General features: G+C 48.5%; 1 protein-coding gene across 26 annotated transcripts in view; it reads left to right on the forward strand.

The window, feature by feature from the left end:
* Gtf2i (general transcription factor II I) overlaps positions 1 to 26,891 on the forward strand; it is a 75,334-nt gene that overhangs the window by 14,552 nt on the left and 33,891 nt on the right. For 8 of the 26 annotated variants that reach the window (XM_063271417.1, XM_063271421.1, XM_063271419.1 and 5 more), the window contains exons 2-9: positions 5,316 to 5,419; positions 6,567 to 6,705; positions 10,313 to 10,447; positions 12,686 to 12,869; positions 13,025 to 13,053; positions 16,885 to 16,939; positions 17,294 to 17,337; positions 21,191 to 21,268. In XM_063271417.1, coding sequence (XP_063127487.1) covers positions 5,321 to 5,419; positions 6,567 to 6,705; positions 10,313 to 10,447; positions 12,686 to 12,869; positions 13,025 to 13,053; positions 16,885 to 16,939; positions 17,294 to 17,337; positions 21,191 to 21,268 — 763 coding nt within the window. In that variant the 5' untranslated portion in view covers positions 5,316 to 5,320. Of the gene's footprint in view, positions 1 to 5,315; positions 5,420 to 6,566; positions 6,706 to 10,312; positions 10,448 to 12,685; positions 12,870 to 13,024; positions 13,054 to 16,884; positions 16,940 to 17,293; positions 17,338 to 21,190; positions 21,269 to 24,063; positions 24,124 to 24,333; positions 24,371 to 25,838; positions 25,896 to 26,891 lie in introns of those variants that run through there. The other 18 variants (XM_008769141.3, XM_006249170.5, XM_063271413.1 and 15 more) reach the window with 6 other exon arrangements.

Genomic DNA, 26,891 nt, shown 5'->3' on the forward strand with positions numbered 1-26,891 from the left:
GGGGCACTGCTGTGACTTTTCAGTGACGTCAGTGGAAGTCGCCATCTGATAACACCAGAAGAGGTGAAGTGGCTTCAGTGTGCAGAGTGGAAGTAACCATTAGACGGAGTCTCTGCTGCAAAGAAAACCCCCACAAAGAGATTTTTTTGCAAACAAAACCAGAGTTTGTCACTGGAAGGAACTTCTGAAGGATTAGTGGCGGGCAGAGGGAATATCTGAAAGACAAGAGTAAGCCAAGAGGGGCTGGAGAGATGGCTCAGCGTTATGAGCAGTGACTGCTCGTGCAGAGAACCTGGGTTCAATTCCCGGCGCCCCACATGACACATCCCGGCTCAGAACTGTGTGTAGCTATAGTTCCGGGAATTTCACACTGTCTTCTTTAGCTTCTACAGGCACCAGGCGCACACACGGTATACACACATGGTTTACATGCAGGTAAAACACATCTATAAATAAATTACAGATGAAAGAAAAGGAAAGCAGGCGAGCAAACAGAATTAAGTCAGCAAGATGGTTCAGCAGGTATCAGCAGCCCTTAACCCCCAGGCCTGGTGGCTTGAATTAGATCTCTGGGATCTGCACGGTGGAAGGAAAACATTTCTGCAAATTGTCCCCTGACTTCCACGTACCCCTCCACTAAATAAACAACTAGTAGAACAAAATGTAAAGACAAAAACCAGAACCAAATAGCGAAGGTGGTAACATTACCACAGCAGTTCCAGAGTTAAAGGGAAGAGCGAGGGATGGAAAGATTGACAGCATATGCAGATAGCATAGCCACCAGCAGCCGGTGGACATCATCGATGTTTATGATGGGGCCAGGATCTAAAGGAAAGATGTTTCAGAAAGAAAGCAGCTTAGCGCTCCTGGGCGCCGGTGAGTCTGATGGGGTTAGTGCACCCACACACTTCTGGTGCAGGTGATTAGAGTCCAGCTATGGAGGTGACCCTGAGAATTTCAGAAATGTTGAAATGGGGGCTGCTGGTTAAGAGCGCTAACTGCTCTTGCAGAAAACCTTACTGGGTGGCTCACACCTGCCAGTAACTCCATCTTTAGGGGCTCTGACGACCTCTTCTGAGCTGCTCAGGTACCTACAACAGGTGCAGATACACAGAAACACACACACACACACACACACACACACACACACACACACACACACACATGAAATAAAATAATGTTCGTAGACTGCTTTGCATGAAGGTTGATCCACTAATCTCAGAGACAAGGTCACCACCCCGAGGTAGCTCTGAGCTCCATATCCAGCCTGCTGGGCTCTTGTCATTTTGTCACTGTCCACTGACACAGACCTTGAAGCTGGATCTGTGGTCTCTTCCCCATAACATGGAGACGGGCAGTGAAGACACTTGCTTACTGCCTGAGTGTCCTTGATGCCCTGCTTGTCTGACTGGTTCTGTTATCAGGCTGGCCTCAAACTCAGGTCCGCCTGCCTCTGCCTCCCAAGTGCCAGGCGTAAAGGCAGGCGAGACTGCGGCCCTGTGGAAGAGCTGGACCTTTCGCTTTCAACTTAGCTTACGTGTAATTTAACGCATGCGTCTGCTGGCTCCCACACTGGAGGACACCTTCCTTTGGGTTGTTTCTCTCTGCAGTGAATGGTGGCTGTCTCCTTTCCCCACAACCCTCTCCTCAGATGCATTCACCCTGGGGAGCCAGACCTCTAGGTGAGCTCCCTGTCCCCAGGAATTGGAGGTCTGATGCACTTGCTGTTCTTGTGAGTCCTCACTTAAGTTCTTCTCTCCCTTTTCAAATGGTGCTGGGATGGGTCAGGGGACTCAGAATGAAGGGTTTAAGGAAGCTCGGAAGTGGGGTTGGGGATTTAGCTCAGTGGTAGAGCGCTTGCCTAGCAAGCGCAAGGCCCTGGGTTCGGTCCCCAGCTCCGAAAAAAAAGAAAAGAAAAGAAAAAAAAAAAAAAAAAAGGAAGCTCGGAAGTTGCTGGCTGGCTTAGTTCCCTGGTTTATAAAATATACACATGTACACCTGGGTACAGCTTCTGGGAAAGGGTGGGGAGAGACACAGTCACCAGTCGAGGGGGCTCTGTGAATGGCTTCAGGGGCAGACTGCTCGGGAACAAAAATCAGACGGTGAGGTACAAGTCTTCCCACTCCCCAAGCCTGGCTGACTCCTGCCTCCACAGTCAGCAGCATGTCCCTTCCCTCCAGAGTAATTCCAACAATGAGGTCAGGCCACACGTGGTGGCTGAGATCTGTGGGCTGTTGGTTGACAAAAAAGATATTCTTTGAGAATTTCATACTCGCTTGTCCTTATATATAAAATGAAATTTGATTATGTCTTTCTTTTTCTTTCCTTTTCTTTTTGAGACAGAGTCTCAACATGTAGCCCTGGCTGGCCTGGAACTCACTCACAGTGATCTGCCTGCCTTTGCCTCCCGGAGTTCTGGGATTAAAGGCTTTCCGGTTTCTTAAGGCACATCAAGGTGACTTTAGGGCAGGTTTGTGACAAGTGAGTCTGGAAGCCAGCAGTAGATTTAAAAAAAATTAATCCCGGTTTTTTGTTCTGATTCCAGTTGGGGCCACATTGCATGTGTAAAACGAGGGCATCACTTATGCATTTATTTACCCCCCTTGCTGGGTAGTTTAAAAGAAAAAAAAAAAGGACGAGCTTCCAGAAACACTGACACAATATTGTGGGTGAATGTCTGTGGCTGTGGATAAATCATTAGGTCATCTCCCCCTTTCTGTATCCCACACTTTCACAGGTTCATTTACCCCAGAGAAAAGAGCGCTGCACAGGCTTTTCCTGGGCGCAGTTTGCTGGCCTGCGACTGCATCTCCTTCTCGGGCTCTAGTCGTGAGGGGGGCTTGTTTTACAGACAGTCCATGTTTGGAAATGTGGTGTGGTGGGCACTGTGGGAACTGTGGTTTTCAGTACAAAGCCTTCCTCCTAAGTGGGTATAAGTGGGTACCCGGTGATACCTGAGTCGAGTGTAAGTTGGTTCCTGAGGTGGGAGTAGGCTCAGTCAGACGCCAGCCCTTACTGGCAGGAGCCAGTCTTCCTCTAGGAGTGAGGGAAGGATTCTCCCGTGTCCCACACAGCAGGGTATGAGCTCGCAGTCTGCAAGTTCTCCTGTGAAGTAGTGGGTCCCTGCAGAGGGACACCGAGCTCTTTGTCGTGCAGTCACACAGCGAGCTTTTTAGAACAACACTGTTTCAGTCATCCTGCCTTCAGTTCCTGCTATGAGAAACGGCGTTTAAAATAGTGTTAGCAGTTGCATCGTTTACACACTTCTATAGAAAAGGAAGGTGCAGTGTTAGCAGTCGCATCGTTTACTTCTATAGAAAGTCAGTGTGGTTTAGGTTTACCTCAGACTGCCTTCTCATGTCTCCCTGTCACATGCCAGTCTGTGTGATGTCTTTTTGTTTTTGCTTCTAAATTAACTTTGGCAAAATTGTATCATAAAGATGTCTGTTCTCCGAGGGTTGGGTTCTCTGACATTAACTGTTCACATTGTGCGCCATCCGAGGCTGTTTTTCCCTCCGGGGTTTGTTTGTTTGAGACAGGGTTTCTCTGTGTAGCCCTAGCTGTCCTGACACTCACTCTGTAGACCAGGCTGGCCTGGAAATCAGAGATCTGATGTGCTTCTGTTTGCCGGTGGTATTAAAGGTACCCAAGTTTTACTCTTCTCTGTCAGCCTCTCCCCTCTGCTCCCACTTCCCAGCCATTCTACTTTGTCTCTGTATTTGAGTCATCGAGGCCCACCGTGGGACCAGAGTCACCTGGGGTTCGTCCTTTTGCGTTGGTTACTCCATTTGCAGTACTCTCGGGCTTCACCTGTGTTCCAGCCTCAATAATGTCTGAATTACTTCTCTACTGCTGTGAAAAGCACCAAGGCAATTTATAAAGGAAAGTTGGGGCTCACGGTTCTAGAGGTTTAGAGTCCATGACCATCATGGTTGGGGAGCATGCCGGCAGGCTGCAGGCAGGCAGGCAGGCTGCAGGCAGGCAGGGAGGCCACAGGCAGGCAGGCAGGCAGGCAGGCAGGCAGGCAGGCAGGCAGGCAGGCAGGCAGACTGAAGACAGGGAGGCTGCAGGCAGGCAGGCAGGCAGGCAGGCAGGCAGGCAGACTGAAGGCAGGGAGGCAGGCAGACTGAAGGCAGGGAGGCAGGGAGGCAGGGAGGCAGGGAGGCAGGCAGGCAGGCAGGCAGGCAGGCAGGCAGGCAGGCAGGCAGGGTGTTGGAACTGTAGCTGGTAATTTGCATTTGGTCCACAGGCATTAGGCAGAGAGAGAGATCTAGCTAATTGAGAATGGCTTGGGCTTTTGAAATCTTAAAGTCCACCCCCAATGACACCCCTTCCAACAAGGCCACACCTCTTCCTTCTCCTTCTCAAATAGTTCTATCCATTGGGGACCAAGCATTCAAATACAAGAGTCAGTGGGGGCTATTTGCAGCCATACCACCACAGATGAGAATTCCTTCTTTTTTTTTTTTTTTTTTTTTTTTTTTTTGGTTTGTTTGTTTGATTTGGAGACAGTGTCGTTAGCCCAGACAGGTCTTGGATTTACCATGTCCGAGGATACCACTGAGTTCAGATCCTCCTGCCCCTGCCTCTTCGTGGTGGGGCCACAGGTGTGCACAAGTACAAGCACAGACCTTCACTCATGCCAGGAGCGCACTCCAGCACCAGAGCCTGCCGCCAGCCCAGTGTCCTGCGTGTAAAGACGCAGTGATGGTCCTCACGTGTGTAGCTCCTGGCTGCCGTTAGACTGTTCAGAACGCCATGAGTATGCAAGTGTGAATCATGTTGCCATCCCAGAAGTGCAGTGCAGCAGTTTCCAGAGTTCTAAGCCTCTCTACATCCCTGTCTTAGTTTTTGTTGTTTGTAATTCCTGCGAGCCTTCTTGTTGATACCACAGCACCAAAGACTATGTCTGAAGAGAGTACTGTGCTGTGTGACAGAGGAGTCATAGGTGCCACCCAGGGCCCTGCAGCCTGCTCCCTTAGAGAGAAGCAGCTCGGCTCGGCTTGGGTAACGCCACCTGCTCTTCTATGCGTGCACACCGGGGAGAGACAGGAGTTTGTTGCTTGCCCGTGAATTGGATCACGAAGTGTGGCTGCTCTCCCTGGAGAACATGTCACTGGGCCTGGATGCCATCTGGGTCTTATTTGGGGTGTGATGCTGAGCTAATTTTATGGAAATAACATGCCCTGGAAAGTTAAGCACGTATCTTAAAGGAGTTCGGGCAGCTATGACACTGTAAACGATGTGGGCCGCATGCGTAGAGCATTGGCCATGTGGGTCTCCTCCACTCACCTCCCTTGTGTTTTCCTCTGCAGAAATCATGGCCCAAGTAGCGATGTCCGCGCTGCCTGCGGAGGATGAGGAGTCTTCGGAGAGCAGGATGGTGGTGACGTTCCTCATGTCTGCCCTGGAGTCCATGGTGAGACAGTGGGGCTCTGCCAGGGGCCTGGTCGTAGTTCCTGTGAAACATTAGCTAAACAAATTAATTATTACTCCTCTTAAATGTTGGGATCGAGCCATCCTGCATCTGCTGTGCTAGGCCAGCTCTCCACCTCTGACGTGTGCCCTAGGATCTATTTATTTTTTTGAGGCCATCTGACCTTGCACTTTCTGATCCATTTTTTGTCTCCGTCTCTCCAAAATGTTAGGGTCACGGTAGGCAAGCCACATCCTCCCAGGCCCAAGATTTGAACTTTTGAGTCAGATTTTACTACCAAGTTTTATAGACTGTTTCTGTGCTGGAACCCAAACTTGGCGCGGCTCCAGCATTGTGCTCCTACCCTACACATCCCCAGCCCTCAGGTTCTTCTACACGATTAATGTAAAGTCAGTCAGAATCCGAGTAGAATCCCAGCACTTTGGAAACTGAGGCAGGAGAATCTTGTGTTCTAGCATACTTTGGGCTATATAATGAGATAACAAGAAAAACTCCAAAGAAACAAAAACCTTAGGAGTGGAGTTGCCTTCTGAGTGAGCGTCAGATCTGCTCTCGGGTGGCGGCATTAGTCCCGCCTAGCGACACCACGCTGTCTGCAGTTTCCATCTATGGCACCCACGTTCCCTTCTTGGCAGCGGAGGCAGCTGGCCCTTGGGACCCTGCTTTCCCTAAGGCCTCACAGGGTCTGCAAATTTGAGTTTGTATATTGAGGAATCTTCCCTCAACACACAACATGGGGCGTGGGGGGTGTTCCTCCTTTCATTCTTCCTGTAAATTGTTTTGTTGTTGTTTTGTTTTTATCTCCCCTGCCCCCTTTTAGAACTAGGTACAAAATCTACTTTTGCTTAATTTAAAGATATGAATGACACTCGAGTCCTGATTGTATATTACGGCAGTTTTAAGTGTTAGGTTTTTAATTTATCTAGAAAGAAACAGTGCTTTTTTTTTTTTTTTTTTTGGTTCTTTTTTTTTTTTTTTTCCGGAGCTGGGGACTGAACCCAGGGCCTTGCGCTTGCTAGGCAAGCGCTCTATCACTGAGCTAAAAGTGCTCTACCACTGAGCTAAATCCCCAGCCCGAAACAGTGCTTTTTAACAGCTATATGCAGTGTAATGTCTGTTTTTATTTCAGTGTAAAGAGCTGGCCAAGTCCAAGGCTGAGGTGGCCTGCATCGCCGTGTATGAGACAGATGTGTTTGTCGTTGGAACCGAAAGAGGGCGTGCTTTTGTCAATACCAGAAAAGATTTCCAAAAAGATTTTGTGAAGTATTGTAAGTGTGGCATTTTTATCTTTTGTAGTATGTAAATATTAAATGTAGTTGTTTTTAGGTAAAGCATCTCAAACTTTGTAAGAATGAATTACATCTGAAGAGAGAAGACATTGTGACAAGAGTATTTGTCAGAATGGGTTAAGACAAGCCACTGTAGAAGGAGATCATGTACGAGGGGCGAGGAGGGGGCTGGCAGGTGCTGTCTAGGGGTTGCTGAGTGCAGGGGACACAAGGAACTGAACAACTTTGTAAGACAAGAAACCAAGCTGCAGAGATCCAGGCTGTGAGAAGCCTTGTTAAAGGAACACTGGCTTGGGTTTTTTTTTTTGGGGGGGGGGAGCTGGGGACTGAACCCAGGGCTTTGCGCTTGCTAGGCAAGCGCTCTATCACTGAGCTAAATCCCCAGCCCCGGCTTGGGGTTTTTATAGGGCTCCTTGGTCTTCCCTTGCTGCTGTTGGTCCTGTTTAGACACCAGTCTCCAAAGCCAGCATCTCAGAGCCTGCCCACCTGTGGTCCTCCAGCCCTCCTTCATTTCTCCCTCCCTGCTATTAGGGGGTGGGGTGATGACCTCCAGCACTTCATGGTGGAATCTACGGGGTACAGATCTAAGAGAAAGAGCGCCCAGTGACGTGGCTTCTGGGGCAGGTCCAGGGTGCTACGGCAACACTGTGGTAGGCCCCACAAAGATGGATGTATCCAGGGCTCCATGTTCAGGACCCAGTATAGAAACAGCGAGTGGAGAGGACAGTGCTGTGTGCTGCTACGGCCACTCTAAGGGATGAAGCCACTTTGATAACTGCTGGAGTGACTAGTGCCACAGTGTGAGGCCCCTTCCCTACATCTTCTGCCGAAGGAGAGAGAAGAAAGCTCACCATCATTTGCAAACAGTAACAGTCCTCTCTCTCTGGGCTTCAGGTAGGCACTGCACTGTTGAATTGGGCTGCGGTTATGATGTCCTATTATGTGAGTAGCACTTTTCTCACCAAGAAGAAAATCATTAGAAGGCTGTTAGCACAATACTGACTTCCAGTATTATGACTCTAGGACTAGGGTATTAAACCACTCCATACTGACACACCCACTCCAACAAGGCCACACCTCCAAAAGTGCCCCTCCCTGGGCCAAACATACAAACCATGACACCATGCTTTACCTTGTGGGTGAGTGTAAGGAACAGATACACCACAGTTCCTCAGCGAAACTGAAGCTAGTGGCTTATACCAAATAGGAGACTTGCCATTGAGTTCAGGGACAGCTGGCTGGACGCAAACATCTGACTGCCCTCCCGAACCAGCGTAGGTTTTCCCAGGGAGTCTTGTCACCTGTTGGGTCTTGCATTGGGCACAGGGGTTGATAAGCTTTTCTCTCAAAATCTTTAACTTTTATAAGGTTAAGGTTAGGGTTAGGAATATCAGAAAGAAGGTAGAGAGGGGTTTTTGTTTGATTTGTGAGGTCTTTCTTTGTAGCCCTGGCTGGCCTGGAACTGGCTCTGTAGATTAGGCTAGCCCCAAACTCTCAGAGATCTTCCTGCTTCTGCCTCCCCAGGGTTAAAGGCATGAGCTACCATGCCCAGGCATTAGAGAGCTATGTTTTGTGTGCTATAAAAACTCCCCCTTTTTGTTTCCTTTTCACGAGAAAGAAATACAGTGTTGTATCACTAAGTAAATGTCAACTCTGTGGGCAGGGTCAGGAGATGCACGTCAAGGCCATGGCAGCAGTGACCACTGCATCTATGGTAGATCAGGCTCAAACAAAGCAAACCATAAAACCTGTCTGTAAGATCCAAACTGGCCCTGCAGCCTCACACTGGCCAGCACATGCCCAAGAGGCGGGCCAGCAGTGCTCGCAGACAGCCTTGTTTGTTAGTTAATTCATTTAACTCTCTATTGTTCCTTCAAGTTCTCTGTCCTCTTCCTTCTTACTTCTTCGCCAGTCTCATTGTGTAGCTGTCACTGGCTTTGAACTCCATTTCTGCTGTCTTAGCCTCCAGTGCATTTTTTAGTCCTTCCAGGGCTGGGGCTGGCAGTGTCTCAGTGGTAGGGTACTTGGGTGTCACACACGGAGTTCTGCTTCCAGTCCCTAGGGCAGAAAGGATGCTGCAAACTGTCCCCTGCCCCCCCTCACTGTCTTCCTATTTAAAATCTTCGTATCTTGATTTTTCTGATAAAATTTGAACCCTGGTTATATGTTAGTTCATTTGTTTATATAGACAGGGTCTCATATATGACCTCAGACTTCCTATGCAGCAAAGGAGGACCTTGAATTCCCGATCCTCCTGCAGCTGCCTCTTGAGTGCTGGGTTCTAGCAGTATGCCGGGTTCTAGCAGTGTGCCGCTACATGGTTCATGCAGGGCTGGAGGTTGAACCAGAGTTCCATGCATGACTGGCAAGCACCAGCTGAGCCCTGTGCCCAGCCCTATGCTTTCTTGAGCCACAGTCTCATGTAGCAGCTCTGGATGACTGCCAAACCTCTCTTTTTGAGATTTATTTTTATTTTATGTATGTGAGTTTTTGTGTGTCCCCCAGGGGTCTATGTACTACATGTGTGCACTGCCCATGGAGGTCAGAAGACGGCACTGTTGTTTGGAACAGGAATTCCAAGGGGTCTGTCTAGGGCCCTCTGGTGGAAGAACAGGCAGAGTGCTCTTAACTCCTCTCTCCAGCCCCGACCTCCAGTTCCTGATCTTCCCGGCTCCACCTCCCCATGCTGGCATTACAGCTGTAAGCCCCTCACCCAGCCAGATGTTTACTGTTAGAATGTCCCCATTCCTTTCCGCATGGAGATTTTGTAACGAATTCGTTAGAATATAGTCCTGGGTGCGGTAAGTCATGCCTGTATACCCAGACTGAGGAAAAAGGAGGGTTCAAGGCCAGTCAGTGGTGGCCAGATAGGAGCTTCAGGGGAAGCTGGGTGATTAGTGAGGCGGAAGGAAGGAAGGAAGGAAGGAAGGAAGGAAGGAAGGAAGGAAGGAAGGCAGGCTGGCTGGCTGGAGGAAAAGGCATAGCAACAATATTCTTAGGAAAGGCCAAGTAGTAAGAATAAAGTGGCATTCAGGCTGTCCGTTTGTGCCAACTTGGTACTGACCAACCAGTTCCCTAGGAAGAAGGACCCACAATTGCATAATTGCCCCCATGTCTTCGGGCATATCTGTGGGGCCTTTTCTTGATTGGTGATTAATATGGGATGTTTCAGCCCACTGTGGGCTGTGCTACCCCTGAGCAGATGGTTCTGGGCTTTATAAGAAAGCAGGCTGAGGGCTGGAGATCTGGCTCAGTGGTTAAGAGCACCGACTGCTCTTCCAGAGGTCCTGAGTTCAATTCCCAGCAACCACATGGTGGCTCACAGCCATCTGTAATGGGATCTGATGCCCTCTTCTCGTGTGTCTGAAGAAGACAGCTACAGTGCACTTAAAAAAAAAAAAAAAAAAAAAAAAAGAAAGCAGGCTGAGCAAGCCAGTAAGCACTGCTCCTCCATGCTCTCTGCTGTGGCCTGCCTTGGTGGCACCTGAGAGCCAGTAAGTTCTTTCCTACCATATAGGTGTTTATTGTAGCAACAGAGAAGCAAACTGGGACAGTGGATACGAGCCTTTGTGTCACTGTTTTACAGGTGTTGAAGAAGAAGAAAAGGCCGCCGAGATGCATAAGATGAAATGTACAACCCAGGCCAACCGGATGAGCGTGGATGCTGTAGAAATTGAGACCCTCAGAAAAACGGTGGAGGACTATTTCTGCTTTTGTTATGGTAAAAACACACTTTAAAATTTGAGAAAATACGAGTATTTTCCTCTCTAAAAAAATTGTGTTTGTGGGTTGGGGATTTAGCTCAGCGGTAGAGCACTTGCCTAGCAAGCGCAAGGCTCTGGGTTCGGTCCCCAGCTCCGGGGGGGGGGGGGGATTGTGTTTGTATATACACACGTGTGTATTTGTGGGTGTGAGAGCTTTTGTGTGAAGGTCAGGACAACTTTGTGGAGTTCTTGTGTGGGTTCTGGGGATTGAACTGATTGTTCTGTGAATGGTTAATGTCTCTCCCACTGCAGTGTCCCCGGCCACTATGACATGTTTCCTAAGTGGTAGATTTTATAATTGATTTGACAGTCATATAATGTTTTACAAATTGAGTAGATTAATTTGTAAATTTAAGGGGTTAAGTCAAAAGAACTGAGAAATAAGTAGGATGTAGTTAATTAATTATTGTTACCAATATATACTGGGCAGGCATGGTGACATGGGAGTGGGTCTCTGAGTTTCAGGTCAGTCTGGTCTGCAAAGTGAGTGCTTAACGCAGAAGATAAGAAAAAAAAAACAAACAAAAACCGGGGTTGGGGATTTAGCTCAGTGGTAGAGCTTGCCTAGCAAGCGCAAGGCCCTGGGTTCGGTCCCCAGCTCCAAAAAAATAAAAAAAAGAAAAAAACCCCAACAATTTCTAGTATGTGTGTGTATGTATGGGAGGGTTATACATGTATGTCATGGCATGGACGATGAGGTCAGAGGCCAACTATATGGAGTCAGTTCTCCCACTTTATGTGAGTTCTGGATTTAAACTCCGGCAACAAGGCTTTCGTGGCATGGGCCTTTACCCTTTGACCCACTCCGCTGGCCTGAGAGTGACTGGTTTTGGCATCGATGGTTATCCTCACCTCTGCAAACTGCCATCTGCTTCCGTCCTGTCGTAGGGACCAAAGCATGCCTTGTAACTTATACATATGACAAATAAATCTAGAGACTATATTAATGGAACAAATCATCCTTATAATTTATTCTGGTTCTGAGGTTGAACCCAGGACCCCACAAAGAAATCGCTAGAGAACTGGAGTGCACCCCATCCTCAGCCTGTTGTTTTTACCCTAAGAGAGGCTCTCACTAATCCTCAGGCAGGCTTTGACCTTCTTGGATCTTCCACCCAGTCTCTCACTTAGCTGGCCTTGTAGGTGTGCCACACTGGCCAGAGTGAGGTATGTGTGTAGTTTGTATTTTGGTCCTTTGTACAGATTCCAGGTTCAGGAGGTAGTGGACATGGGAATCAAACATAAATGTTTAAATTGCATTTGAAATACTATGTTAATGTTGAAGTCAGATGCCTTGAGAACAGTCAGATGCCACTCCCTGACCTTTGGGAAGCTCTTTTTATTTTGTCGTTGTTTTTATTTTTCCAGACAGGTATGTATGTAACTCTGGCTGTCCTGAAACTTGTTCTGTAGACCAGGCTGGCCTTGAACTCGAATCCTCCAGCCTCTGCCTCCTGAGTGCTGGGATTAAAGTTGCGGGCCAGCATGATCTGCTTGCGGGGTTCAGTGCTGCCGTGTGCATCTGGAGCTCATGTGTCTTTGGCATTGCTTTTCTACCTTACATTTAATTTGTTTTCCATTTACTTACGTGATTGTGCACATCTGTGTGCCTGTGTCCATGCAGTCCACAGTGTTACATGGGGAGGTAAGAGGATGGACAGCTTGCAGACGTTGGTTTTCTATTTCTACCATGCGGGTTCTGGGAATTGAACTCGGGTCCTTAGGCCTGGCAGCAGGCCGCTCTCACCTATTGAGCCATCTTGTCAGCTCCCCCTTACTGATTTCTTTTCTTTTTTTTTTTAAGATTTATTCATTTATTTTATGTATATGAGTACACTGTCATTGTTTTGAGTCAAACACAGGTCCTCTGGAAGAGCAGTGCTCTTAGCCACTAACCTGTCAGCCGCATGCCCTTCTTACTTTTTGAGACAGGTCTGCTTTGTGAGCCTGGAACTCACTGATTGGCCAGACTAGGTAACCAGTGAACCCCAGGATTTTTTTTCTTAACACTAGGATTACAGTTACGAGCCTAACCTGCCCTGAAGTTTCTATGGGTGTCGGAGCTCCAGAATCGTGTCCTCATGAAATGACAGTCACTTTACATACGGCGTGGGAGTCCTCCCGCAGCTGCCGTGATTCAGTTTTCAGTTGTGATCATGTGTGGGTCTTGCTAATTCCACACCTTCTTCCCACAGGGAAAGCCTTAGGCAAATCCACAGTGGTCCCTGTGCCATATGAGAAGATGCTGCGTGACCAGTCAGCTGTGGCGGTGCAGGGGCTTCCCGAGGGGGTCGCCTTCAAGCATCCCGAGCACTATGACCTCGCAACCTTGAAGTGGATTCTGGAGAACAAGGCGGGGATTTCCTTCATCATCAAGAGGTGAGGCGCCTGTTCCATGTTGCCTGTCACGGAGTGTGCGTGCGTGCGTGCTCACCAGATCTGCACCGTTCTGTGTAATCCAGACACTGCGTGCTGCTGCTTACGAAAGTAGTCTTGAGTGTTCACTCATTGTTTCCTGTTTCCTTCCCACGCAGACCTTTCCTCGAGCCGAAGAAACACCTTGGTGAGTGCGTGGCCTTGCTCACATGTTGGCAGCTGGGTTTTTGAATCGGGATTATTGAAAAACCATGGTGTTTCATGCTTCTGTCTACCCTGTCTGCCTTCCTCTCCCGTCCTGTGAGCCAGCTTGGTTGAGCTCATACTTCCGCAATGGCAGAGCAGTGTGAGCACGGGAGTGTGTCTGGAAGCGCGGTCTGGACACTTGAGTGTGCCTCATCTGTTAGCAACTGTTAATGGCTGTCAGGCGGCCATGACCGAAGTAAGGCAGCCATGTGTAAGAATGGCCCAGAGGGGTTGAGGAAGAGCATTGGAGGTTGAGGGGATGGCCCCAGGACTTCCTCTAGCTGAGCTGGCCATCCCACTCAATTAGGACAAGATGGGAGTGGCACCCCGAGAGCCAGGTCTACTGTCAGTGCTTGCTTGCTTGCTTGCTTGCTTTCTTTCTTTCTTTCTTTCTTTCTTTCTTTCTTTCTTTCTTTCCTTCCTTCCTTCCTTCCTTCCTTCCTTCCTTCCTTCCTTCCTTCCTTCCTTCCTTCCTTCCTTCTTTCTTTCTTTCTTTCTTTCTTTCTTTCTTTCTTTCTTTCTTTCTTTCTTAAAGATTTGTGTGTGTGCACATGGCCATGGAGGCCAAAAGAGGGCGTGAGGGCATCAGACCCCAGAGCTGGAGTTGCAGGCAGTTGTGAGCTCGCTGCTGTGGCTGCAGGAACCTGAACAGGGCCCTCTGCAGGAGCAGTGTGCGCTCTCAACTCCCACGGCTCGTTTCTGGCCCCCAGCTTACACGGCTTTCGTTTTTGTTTTAATATTTATTTATTTATTTAATGTATACAAGTACACTTTCGCTGTCTTCAGACACACCAGAAGAGGGCATCGGATCCCATCACAGATGGTTGTGAGCCACCATGTGGTTGCTGGGAATTGAACTCAGGACCTCTGAAAGAGCAGTCAGTGCTCTAACCACTGAGCCATCTCTCCAGCCCCTGATTTGACATGTTTTAAAGGTGATACTCAGTACCAGAGGAGTTCTTTCTACCACATAAAGATGGATGAGAGAAGACAAATGAATCTGAGTGTATGAACATGCACGCACACTCACTCACATGCACGCACACACACTGGGGTAGCCAGCTTGACCTTGGACTCACAGTAGAACCCGGCCTGATCTTCCTGCCAGGCGCCTGTAACCACATGTGACTTGCACATATTTTCTGTTAAATGAAAAAAAATTGAATTTTACCAGTTTTATTACAGAATAATGCCACACTTTAAGTGTAAAATGCATGGTTTAGTAACTGTACAATGCTAACCCTCTGAAATCAGGGCTGGGGGCACTCAGCTCAGTGTAGGAGGCTGAGTTCAGCTCCAGCACTGGAGAAATAGCAGCCGGGCGCCTCTTACTTGGTGATTTTGGGCCTGAGTGGCTTCAAAGTCACAGACATCCAGCCTCCTTCCGGTGCTGGGATTGTAGGTGATAGCACGCGTTAAGAGGACTCGGTGAGCGTTCTTGAGGAGACACCTTTTCTTCTCTGACTGGCTGTTTTCTGGGGGCTGGGAGGTATCCAGTCCACAGGTCTTGCTGACCTCTCACAATGCTGTGCTACAAAAAAGAGAAGGAAATGTCAACTAGCCGGGGGCTATGGACAGTCACCTTGCTTGTGTTAAAGGTGTCCTGGATTTAGTGTCTTTAATCTCCAGTGGTGCTAGGAGTGGAGCCCAACCTGCCAGTGCCAGGCGGATGCTCCACCGCCCCCACCGCCAGCCCAGCTCGACGTCTATGTTGAGTTTGTACCCACAGAATGTAGAGACTCAAATTCAGCTTTGCGTCTAGGTCTCAGTGCTCCCGGATGGAGCGATCCGTGAGGAGCCTGCTCTCTGCGTTGTCTGGGAAACTTTGCTGGAGTCAGCTGACCCTGGCTCTATTTCTGTGTTCTCTTTACGGCAGTGTGAGGGTGAAGACGGGTGTCCCTCTTCCCTTCCTGCCAGTGTGCTTTTTGTCACTTACCTTTTGGTCTGGGTAGGGTAATTGCAAATAAGACCAAATACAGTGGCTGTAGTGCATGTCACTTTGAGGCCCATGTTAGGAGAAAACACGTGTCACCTCATGTCTGTCTCCTTTGACTACTTGGGGACGGGAGCAGTGTGTGGGGTCCTCTTTAAGATTGATAAAGAAGCAAGCAGAGTTGTGGCACAGGCCTGTAGTCCCAGTACCCATGTAGCTGAAGCAGGAGGATGGAAAATTTGAGGTCAGTACTGGCTATACAAAGAAAAATTCAGCTGGGGATTTAGCTCAGTGATAGAGCACTTACCTAGGAAGCGCAAGGCCCTGGGTTCGGTCCCCAGCTCCGAAAAAAAAAAAAAAAAGAACCAAAAAAAAAAAATTCAGATTAAGGCCATAGGGCCTGCCTCCTACTTGTTTCTGTTGGTCTGTGCATTCAGGTCCTCTGGCTTCCGCTGTGCCTGCCTCTCCCTCCATTTCATAGCAAAGGCCCTGACATTACAGTGCCTGCTCCCATCCATACTCAGTCTCAGGGGTGGAATTCGGGACACTGGGCCTGGCAGCATGTGACTTTTACTTGCCTCGCTGCAGTCTGTCCTTCAGGCTCTTTGTGCCATGTCTGTAGTCTCAGTCTGAGCCCCTGACAGGCGTGGTGGGCGGTTGCTATTCCTCGGGGGGATCTTGGTCACAGTTGGTTAGTTGTCCTGCTCAAGAAGAAACAAAAGGAGAGAGCTTAGATTCAGGGATCTCTCTCTCCCTTTGTCCTTTCCTCTCTCCTATAGTGTTAGCGGTGAAACCATGTCAGGTGCGGTAAAGGGTGGGAGAAAAAAAGAGCCCACAAAATAGCAAAGACCAGCTACAGGGTCTTGCTTTCTGGGTGGCCTGGGCCTTTTGCTATAGACCAGGCTGTTCCCAAACTCAGAGCAGGCTTCTGAGTCCCCTGCGCTCCACATAGGCTATTTCATTCTCGTCCGTGTTGTGATATAGATAAAAGACAGATGTGTTTGCTTATTCCTGTGCTGAGGGACATTTGGGCTGTATAGATTCTTGGCTCTCAAAGGAAGGTCTATGTAAGATTGGTTGCAGGCTTAACCCCACCAGCACCCCTCCACAATGTGATGCAAGCCAGGGGACCTGTACATGGTAGGCTATGCAGGGGTGAGACAGGACTTTGCTGTGTAGTCAAGACTGGCTTTGAACTGTCTCGGTATCCCAAATGCCTGGACTCCCTGTATACCTACAAGCCTTGCAAGACATTTCTCTTAATTGCAGTATGATTCACCATTTTACAGTGTCTCACGGGTTGGAGAACTGATCATTATCCACCTGATACCATACCCATCATGTCTGACAAAAGCCCCCAGGAAGAGATCCACTGACCTTGAGTAGGGTCATATTTACATCAGCTGCCTTTTGGTGCAGTGACAACTGGATCAGGGAGTTCAGGGCTGTCTGCGCTTGCACGTCTCTTGGTCCTCCCAACCTCACCTTGAGTCCCCACAAGCCAGGGCATAGTATCATGAGCCTGTAATCCTGGCACTGTGTGAGGTGAGAGATCGTGGACAGTTAGGCCAGCCTGGGCTACTTCATGAGACCCAATCTCAAGATCAAACCAACAGCAACAGAAGGACTGTGATGTGGGGGCTTTGGTGGCACATGCCTTTGATCTCAGCACTCAAGAGGCAGAGGCAGGTGGCTTTAAGTCGGAGGCCAGCCTGGTCTATAGAGTGAGTTCTAGAACAGCCAGAGCTACACAGAGAATCCCTGTATCAAACAAACCCCCAAACCAGAAACAGACAAACAAGCAAATGTCATTGAGCCTGAATGTAATTTGCCTCATAGGTGGTCGAGTGATGGCGGCCGATGCTGACAGGCCCATGCTGTCTCCGGGTGGAAGGTAAGCCATCATTTCCCAGCAACACTGCGCCTGCCCCAGAGTTAGCAGGAGCAGAAGGCTGAGGGCCACACGTCTTGCACACATCCAGAAGTGTGGTGTGCAGCCAAACGCTTGGTTGTGAAAGTGTGAAATTTACTTTTTTAGAAAAATCCTTACTTTTTAAAAGCCTAGGGTCGTCTCGTGACAGAACACTTGTGCCCTGGTTTCCTAAGTGCTGCATAGGTGTGCGATGCCAGGAATGTGGGTTTCGGCCCTGCAGTTGTGCGTTAGGACCCTTGTTAGCCGAGTCTCGATGTCGGGGAAGCTGTCGACAACCAGATGCACCCCATGATCCATGTTTCTTCCTCCTTTCAGTTGTGGCCCCATCAAAGTGAAAACTGAGCCCACGGAAGATTCTGGTATGTATTAGCACTCTTAGAATCTAGAAAAGGAAAGCTTTTTCCTTGGTTGAGACGGTTACAGTTTGAGTCACTAGTTTGTGTCTCCTTATGCTGAGCAGACTGGCCTCTTAGGAGCTCCTGCCTGGGTCTCAGTGGCGCTGATATTACAGGCATGTGTTACTCTACCCAGTTCCAGTGTAGGAGGGGCCCCTAAATTAGTTAATCTTGTATGTGTGCCTGTTTGGAAATGTGTATTTATGTGTTGGAGTGGGAATGGGGTAGGAGTTTGTGCGCCCACTGGCTTCTACTCTGTTCCTCTGAGGCAGCGTCTCTCAGATCTGGGCCTCCAGCTTGCAAGCTCAGTGAGTGATCTGTGTCTTCCCCCTGAGCTGAGGTTGCAGGCACTGGCAGGCTCGGTTCGTTTGTGATGTGAATTCTGAGATACAAAGCTCTGGTGCCCAGGGTTGTGTAGCAGGGATTCTTTTTTTTTTTTTTTTTCTTTTCTTTTTTTCGGAGCTGGGGACCGAACCCAGGCCCTTGCGCTTGCTAGGCAAGCGCTCTACCACTGAGCTAAATCCCCAACCCCTGTAGCAGGGATTCTTAACCACTGAGCTATCTCATCTCCCAAGCTCTCTCGCTGTGTGTGGTCTTGATTGTCATTTCCTCGTGGGAGATGATGCTGAACACTTCTGTCATGGACTCATTAGCTGTTAGTGTGTGTGTGTGTGTGTGTGTGTGTGTGTGTGTGTGTGTGTGTGTGTGTGTGTGAAGAGAGAGAGCCAGAGAGAGGAGAGGAGGGACAGAAAGGGAGGAGAGAATAATGATGCTGAACACTTCTGTCATGGACTCATTAGCTGTTAGTGTGTGTGTGTGTGTGTGTGTGTGTGTGTGTGTGTGTGTGTGTGTAGAGAGAGAGAGCCAGAGAGAGGAGAGGAGGGACAGAAAGGGAGGAGAGAATAATGATGCTGAACACTTCTGTCATGGACTCATTAGCTGTTAGTGTGTGTGTGTGTGTGTGTGTGTGTGTGTGTGTGTGTGTGTGTGTGTGTAGAGAGAGAGCCAGAGAGAGGAGAGGAGGGACAGAAAGGGAGGAGAGAATATGGGCGCCCCAGGCACGTCAGACAACAACCTCAAGTACTGGTCTGAGTGTGTGGTTACCACAAAGGCAGGTGTCTGACCTGCGAGTGCCCAGGAATTCTCTGCCTCCCATCGAGCTGTAGAGAGCTGGCTGCAGACACGCACCACCATGTCCAGCTGCACATGGGTCCTGGGAGTTCAGACTGCAATCCTGATGCTGTCTGTGTGGCAGGCGTTTGACCAGGGAATCACTTCCCAGGTCCTGTTCTCTCTCTAACCTGCGCTTGTTAGAAGTCATGCGTGTATTTGGATATAAGTCAGATTTGGTCTTGCGGATGTTTCTTACAGTCTGTGCGTGGTCTTTAATTTTCTTTTCTGGTGTCTTTGAAACTTAAAAAACAGTAAATTTTAGTTTCTATGTTTTCAAGGTTATGGCTTTTTTAAAAAAGATTTTAAGACATTTAAAAAAAGACTTATTTATGTATTTAATGTACATGAGTGCTTTAAATGCATGTATGCCCGCATGCCAGATGAGGGCATCGGATCCCATTACAGATGGTTGTGAGCCACCATGTGGTTGCTGGGAATTGAACTCAGACCTCTGGAAGAGCAATCAGTGCTCTTAACCAAACAGCCATCTCTCCAGCCCCATTTTTTACTCTTTTTTTTTTTTTTTCTCGGAGCTGGGGACCGAACCCAGGGCCTTGTGCTCGCTAGGCAAGCGCTCTACCGCTGAGCTAAATCCTCAACCCATTTTTTACTCTTTAATTATCACTATATTCTCTTTCCCTCCTCCCCTCCCTCCCTCTCTCTTTGCCTCTCTCTCTGTCTCTCTGTCTCTGTCCCTCCCTCTCTCTCTCTCTCTCTCTCTCTCTCTCTCTCTCTCTCTCTCTCTCTCTCTCGTGACAGGGTCTCTCTGTGTAGTCCTTGTTGTCCTGGAACACATTATGTAGACCAGGCTGACCTTGAATTCAGAGAACTGCCTGCCTTTTCTTCTCTAAGTGTTGGGATTAAAGGTGTAATGCCACCTTGTCTGCCTTAATTCATTTAAAAATTTTATTTTACTTTTGAGGTTATAATGTAATTATATCATTTATTCCTTCCCTGTCCTCCCTCTAAACCTTGCCATGTATCCTGCCATGCTCTCTTGAAATTTCATGGCCTCTTTTTCATTGTGTTCTCTCTCTCTCTCTCTCTCTCTCTCTCTCTCTCTCTCTCTCTCTAGTTCTTTATATAGGGTTGAGGTCTTATAGGCTTTAACTTTACTTTCAGAATTCAAGGTGCTGGGTTTCGCTGTGGCATTTTATATATACATACATACATACATACATACATATTGTATGCATATACAATAAAGGATTTTTTTTTTAATTATTTTATTTATATGAGTACATCATAGCTATCCTCAGACACCAGAAGAGGGCATCAGACCCCATTACAGATGTGATTTATTTTATTCATGTGATTACACTGTAGCAGTCTTCAGACAACAGAAGGGAGCCTCGGAACTCTATTACAGATGTTGTGTGCCACCTCTGGAAGAACAATGCTCTTAAACCACTGAGCCATCTCTCCACCCCCCGCAATAAAGGAAGTTTTAAAGCTGGAATGGTGGCCCAGGCTTTTGGTCCCAAGTACTTGAGAGACAGAAGCAGACAGATCTCTGAGTTCCAGGCCAGCTTGGTCTATAGAGCAAGTTCTAGGACAGCCAGTGCTACCCAGTGAAACTCTGTCTCAAAGCAAAAATAAATAAATAAATAAGTAAGTAAGTGGTGATTTAAAGAAGCTGTAACTGTGTGTCAGCGTGTCCTTGTGGGTGAGCTAGTTCAGTGCAGTGCTTGTAGAGACCAGAAGAGGGCATCACAATCCCCTGCAGCTGTAGTTACAGGCATTTGTGAGCTGCCAAAGATGGGTGCTCAGTACTGAACCCAGGACCTCCTCACGAGCAGTACATGCTCTTAACCCCCATCCCTGTCTGCAGTCCTATCCCCGTGGCCTTTTCATGCACAGATGTCATTACAGTTTTTCTTGTCCCCTCCCACAACCTCCTGCCCGTCCTCCCTCCCCCTTTGTGGTTTATTCTTATTTTGAGACAGTGGCTGTATCACTCAGGCGGTTAATCCTCCTCAGCCCCCTTTCTGGGTGCTATAATTAACAGGTGTGTCTCTCTGAACCAGGGACAAGGTTTTCTTTTTTTTTTGTTTTTTAACCTAGAAAATATTTGTCCAACCTAAAGTCAATAAGGTTTACAGTTAGGTTTCTTTCTGGAGGGTTTGTAGTGTCGGCTCTTACGTTTGACCTGTGAGGGGGTGAGGCTGTTGCTCAGCCTGTGGTGAGGTAAGAGTAAATTGTTCAGCTTGTGTGGGCATGTTCAAGGCCTTCCTTCGCCTCCATGACGCTGAGTGATGGAGTCTTTGTCTGTGAGTGGAGTTTACTCCATCAAGAGCAGCGAGGCCCTCTGTCCCATGGGCACCCTGTTTTAAAGTGACCTTTGTCTGTTCTGACAGAGCAAGGTGAGGTAGCCTCGCTTCTCTGCTCCCTGCCACCTTTTCCCATAGAGCTGATTGAGTTTTACTGTGACGTCAGTGCGGGTCTGTTGGGTCTGTTTGTCTGTCTGCCTGCCTGTCAGTCTGTCAGTCACTGAAACCGTGCCTTTGTTTGGGTTGCAGATGACCTCCCTCAGCACCCACCTAATGAACATTTGCCCTTTCAGAGTCTTTAAAATGTGTGAGGATTTCAGTGCACAGCGCCCTGGAGCTGTGACACACACCGGACACTGTCACTTGTTTTGTAGGCATTTCTCTGGAAATGGCCGCTGTGACAGTGAAGGAGGAGTCAGAAGACCCCGATTACTATCAGTATAACATTCAAGGTAACAACTGTTTAATGCAGTCTCTCTTCCTGACACTTGCTGGTGGCATTTAAGGCTCTCTGAACAAGTCTAGACTGCCATGGTGCCGGGTCCCGGTTCCCATTCAGTCGGGAATCTAGAGATGCAGCCCATCTTCAATCTAGAGATGTAGCCCATCTTCACCTGTACGGTCATCTGGGTCATCGTAGCAGTCTCATTGTGGCATGGCCACACATGCTGGGTAGTCTTCTCAGCACTTGGGAGGCCAGGCCAGTCAGAGCTACACATAAACAGGGAGAGCTAGCCTTAGACACACAGACGCTTTAGTGGCTACTTGATTGTCTCTGCTTCTTGAACTTCTCACCAAGTTCTGGCTTGCACTTGCCTGGTAGACTTGATTTTCCTAAAAGTAAGAAGGCTTACTGGATAGGGAGTGCTTTACAAATATCTGGAATGATTTTTTTTTTTTATGGTTCTTCAGTGAGCAGATATCTGTGTAAACTTCCGGCTGAGTGTCGGTGACACTCATTAAAAAAACACGCTGGGGTAGGGCTCATACACAACCTAGTGTGTGTGTGGAGGTGGGCCGTCGAGCTCGGCTCATGAGGCTGGGCGGCCGTGCCTTTACTCCCTGACCTCTCTCTCTGGCCCACTGTCGTTTGCAGTTAATTTTGAACGGCTTGTTCTTCCTGCTACTGTCACTTAAAGCTCAGAGAAGGGTTATTTTTATGTTTTTAGAGTTAAAATGTTGCAGAACACCTAGACTTGTTTGATAATGCCTTGCTCCTGTGAACATAAGGTTAACAGGTAGACCGATCTTTTACATAAAACATCCCCAGCTCTAGGATTTTCTACATTGGCATCTTCTTCATCACCTACTGTGAATATGTCCTTCCCTTCCCCTTCTCCCAGTCCCCTACTAGGAAGGTGACATTTTATTTATTCGGTGTTTTTTGAAACCAGTCTCTATTATATAGCCCTCCCTGTCCTGGTACTCTTTATGTAGACCAGGCTGGCCTCAAACTCACAGAGATCCCCCTGCCTCTGCCTTCTGAGTGCTTGGTTCAAGGTGTGTACCACCACTCCTGGCCTTGCTTCTCATTGGTGTGTAGTTGTTGGACAGCTCGCTGGTTTGCTTGGCTTGGGTCGGGGTATCCTGGATCTCGGGCCTCAGGCTCCTTATGTAGCTCAGGAGATGACTTTTAGCTTTTATCCTCCTGCCTCCGCCTCCTGAGGGTTTAGTTTGCCTTTGTTGCAAGGTCAGCTGTTTATTTACTCCCCAGGTGAGTAGAGCAGTCCCTTGTGGGCATTTCCCTTTTTCTTCTTTCTTTCTGCCCTTCTCCCTCTGTCTTTCTCTCTTCTTCACTCCCCTTTTGTTCTGGAGACTGAACTCAGGGCCTTGAGCTGCTGGGCAAGGAGGTGCTCTGCCCCTGCCTGAGCCACCCCATAGTCTGCATTGCCTGTCCTTCCTGACATGCCCCGTGCCCGTGCCGTGTGTCACTGAAATTCCCTGTGTGCACAGGGGTTATCTAAGAGCATCAGAGAACACAGATATTTATGACAATTTGTAACAGTAGCAAAGTTACAGTTAATGAACTAGCAGCGAAAATAATGTTATGGTTGGGGTCCCCACAGCCTGAGGAGCTGTGTTAAAGGCTGCAGCATTGGGAAGAGTGAGAGCTGCTGCCTTAGGTGTTCTTTGTGCTGTGTTGGAGGATTGTGGTCTGGGTTCATGCTTTGTTTTATTATGGCTGTGTGATTTTGCTGTGAGCCCAGCTTCCGGAAACTAAGGCTCCTCTTTATTCTCCTGAGGGCTGATGCTACAGGCTATGTCTTACTGTGAATTGTTTTATGTTAAGAAGCAGCCATTGAGGGGGTTGGGGATTTAGCTCAGTGGTAGAGCGCTTGCCTAGCAAGTGCAAGGCCCTGGGTTCGGTCCCCAGCTCCGGAAAAAAAAGAAAAAAAAAAAAAGCAGCCATTGAACTGGTGCTTTGTTTCTTTAAATTGATTAATTACCAAAAAACTTATTTAGCCCAGTGGGTGGTTCCAGGCAGACTGACTGGCTGCGGTGAGCACATTTACATTCAGCACTCCAAAGGCAGAGGCAGCAAGACAAGAAGTTGTGGGCCAGCCGGCACTCTGTCTAACTCCATCTAACTGTCTCACACGAGCACTGACTTGTACTGTGAAATGTGTTGCCTAAAGCTGTGACTTTGGGGTGCCTGGTTCCCATGCTGCATGCTCCCTAGTGAACTGACTTTCATTCTGCCATCTTCATCCATGCTCACATCTCACTGGGACCATGACCCTGTGGCTCTGCTTTGTCTCTTTGCTCTTGTGTACCTGAACCCTCTTTGTCTCTCCCAAGTAATGCCCTTCTGTTTTCATAATACTTTTACTGATGGAAACACTGGGCCAAGTACTGAGAAATATGGTGGCCCAGGAGCGCCTCGGTTGTGCTCTGCGGGGTTGATGGCACCTACCGCTAGTGTAAGTCCTCCAGAAAGCCTGGGGAGGCTGAAGCTTTGTGACTTTCTGCAGCAGCCAGCGTTGGGCTCCCTTTGGACCCCTCAGAGCCTCCACTGCAGACAGGCCATGGTCTCCATACCATCCAGTTGGTCATCGCCCGTACCCGCGTGCATAGCCCTCCACCCAGCACTCCTTTCCCCATTGCCAAGACCATTCACTAACATCATCTGTTTGCCTGTTTTTATTTCTAAAAAGGCCACCATTCCATACAGCCCACCCAGACATGCACTAATGTGACCGACATGTGCTCTGAAATCCCTTTTGAAGCTTATCTTTGTGTTCCAAAGCAGGCCCTTCTGAAACTGATGATGTTGATGAAAAGCTCCCCCTTTCGAAGGCTTTGCAAGGTATCGCCTTTCCACTTGTGCTCTCCCACATCCTGTTCGTATTTACTGTTTCTTTATATTGGACAGACTGTTTTAATAATTATAACTATATTTCTTTTCCAAATGGAAAAGGAAAAAAATGTATTGGCCTTTTTTTTTTTAAACATAAATGAACTTCACAAGCAAAATTTTTCAAAAACCAATTTTCCCTTTTGTGAATCTAGTAATGAATCTCGAAATGGGTACATGACACACTTTCCCATTGAAGGTAAAGTACACTTTATACCTTTATCAGCATAGTCAGGTTGTGACTGTCGGGTTAGCAGTGTGGATAGTGATAAGTCCGCGTCGATGCTTAGCTTGGGAAAGGACTGCAAACGTTCTCCTTAAACCCCCGTGCTTTGACCCTTTGGGTGACTGTCGCTATGCTCCCAGACCTGATCATACCTGTTAGTGGTGGCTTTCCCTTTGTCCCCTCTGGCTTTGATCTCATGAGGTTTCTTTTCTTTGGATTTGCCGTATGATGTAAATAGTTGTGCCTGTTATGTCTATAGATTGTCCTAGAGCAGAGGGCACTCATCGTGCCCGTGGGCAGCTCCCCTGTCTGCGCTCAGTGTCCCGGCCACGCCTGTTGGGCAGCTGGCCCGCTCCCCCTTCTCACGGGTTTTGGCTTCACATCTGTTTTTTTGACATTGCACAAAGAATTTACAGCTGCATAAATGCTAACATTAGGTACAAAAGGTAGAAGAGTGTAGCGGAGGCGCACTTTGCCCGTTGCTCATAGGCTGCCTTGTGACCGCAGTTCTACTCTTAGCTGTGAGTGAGCTCGTGAGCTCCCACTGTAGAGCAAGGCCGTCAGCATGGCGGACCAGAGCACCACAGCACAGCAACTCTGACTGAAGCTTGGCCGTGAGAGCCCCAGGAATGAGCTGAGCACAGTTGTCAGGAGACCTGCTGCCCAGCCCATGGCTCCTCTGTCCTGGCAGGCAGGTGATGACGGCCTTTCCCTCTTTCCCTTGTCCCAGCCTCAACACTTAAGAGATTGGCGCACTTGGGGGTGGCTGTGCCCCGGACTCTAAGTGGCCCTCTTGGCTGGTAGCTTCGTATGGCGCCTGGGCCCCTGGCTGTAGTAGGATGACCTGCTCTCCCCGCTGTCTGACCTGACAGGAGGCTGGATGTGTGTCCCATGTTCAGGCAGGCTCTTTCCTAAACTAAAATGTGTTTGAAGTAAAAATAGTTTCCAAAGATTTAGTTAAAGTGTTTAAAGTACAACTCCGATGGAATGATGTGAGAGTGTCTGTAGCTTCTACAGAGGCAAGGAGGGACACTCCACAAACAGTAAGCCTCCAGTTAGCTTAGCCTCAGGCAGAGAAAGGGTTTCTTCTGATTTGGTCTTGGACTGTGAGTCAGTGGCCGATGAGCATGGTTCCTGCAGTGTCCTGCTCCTCAGATCCCAGCATCCCTCAGCAAGGTGGCACGTGGGGACAGCGACCACGCCGAATCCCAGCCCTGCAGTGTGGTTCTGGGTGTCTGTACTTTGAGAAGTTTTCAGCTTCCAAATAGAGGAGTTGTTTTTCTGAGTTAGAAAACATTGTTTGATTTTATTACCGAGTTTTTTAAGTCTTTTTAGATGCTTGCTATATAAAGTTATATGGTCACCTAGTTTTTCTTCTTTTACTGTTAGATTTTTTTTTTTTTTTTACTGGTTTAGTATATACTCTTCATTTTCTTTTTAGGAAGCCATCACTCCTCAGAAGGCAACGAGGGAGCGGAAGTGGAAGTGCCAGCAGAAGGTTAGGAAAGAAGGGCCTAGATTTTTCTGCATCTGTTGCTCTTCAGATGGTAACCCCCACACCTACTCTCCGGAGATGAGATGGTGGTGTTGCGGGCCTTCATGGCCCACACTTTCGTTTTCTAGAGAGGAGGCGTCCGGTGCCTCTCACTGTGCTGACAGGCCTGGCCGCGTCAGTGATGCTCGTGGGTTGGCCTGCTGCTGTTCCCGTGCTGGAAGCATACACTGAGGACAAGTAGCTCTAGATTGAAAACGATCCCCATTGTCTTCTGTTGGACTTTGAAGTGTCCTGTCTGCCATTCCCAGATACACCTTATGAGAAGGTTTCCGTCGTCTTAGCGCTGTCACACCCACAGCTACCTCAGGAGCCACCTCAGGGATGGCTGCTGCTCTGCTGGCCTCTGAGCTCTCCTCATCACCCGGCCCTCAGCTGATACAGCCAGGGAGCGTTATGGGGCCTGACGCCCTCCCTGCTCAGTGTTTGAAGTAGTTCCAGAGGGCCTGGAGCCCTCCAGGGACATGGCTGCTGAGGTAGCCAGCTCTTGCTTCAGAATCTGTGTCCCTCGTATTAGCTGCTGTTGATAGAACATGGTGGGGGTGGGGATTTATCTTGCAACTTTGCATTTCTTTTATCTGTTGTTTCATTTTATTTAAGAAATGGTGAATTTGACCTTTTACCTTCTTCTGGTGGAGCAGGGGTGATCCTAACAAAGTCATGGGCTGACTTTGCACACTCAGTTGCAGAAGTAGGTAGGCTTTCTAGTAGGAATCCGTTTCTCTCAGAGATATTGATGGTCTGGCCAGGTGTGGTAGCGCACACCTGTTATCCTAGCAGTTGGGAGGCTGAGGCAGGAGGATCACCCATGAGTTTGAGGCCAGCCTGGGCTACATGGTAAGTGCCAGGCCAGCCCAGGCTACATAGTGAGATCCTGTCTCAGATCAAGGAAACAAAAAGAAATACTTGACATGCTCTTGAAACGTGATTGATTTTGTGGTG

The sequence above is a fragment of the Rattus norvegicus genome, chromosome 12 (genome assembly GCF_036323735.1).
Source record: "Rattus norvegicus strain BN/NHsdMcwi chromosome 12, GRCr8, whole genome shotgun sequence".
NCBI lineage: Eukaryota > Metazoa > Chordata > Mammalia > Rodentia > Muridae > Rattus > Rattus norvegicus.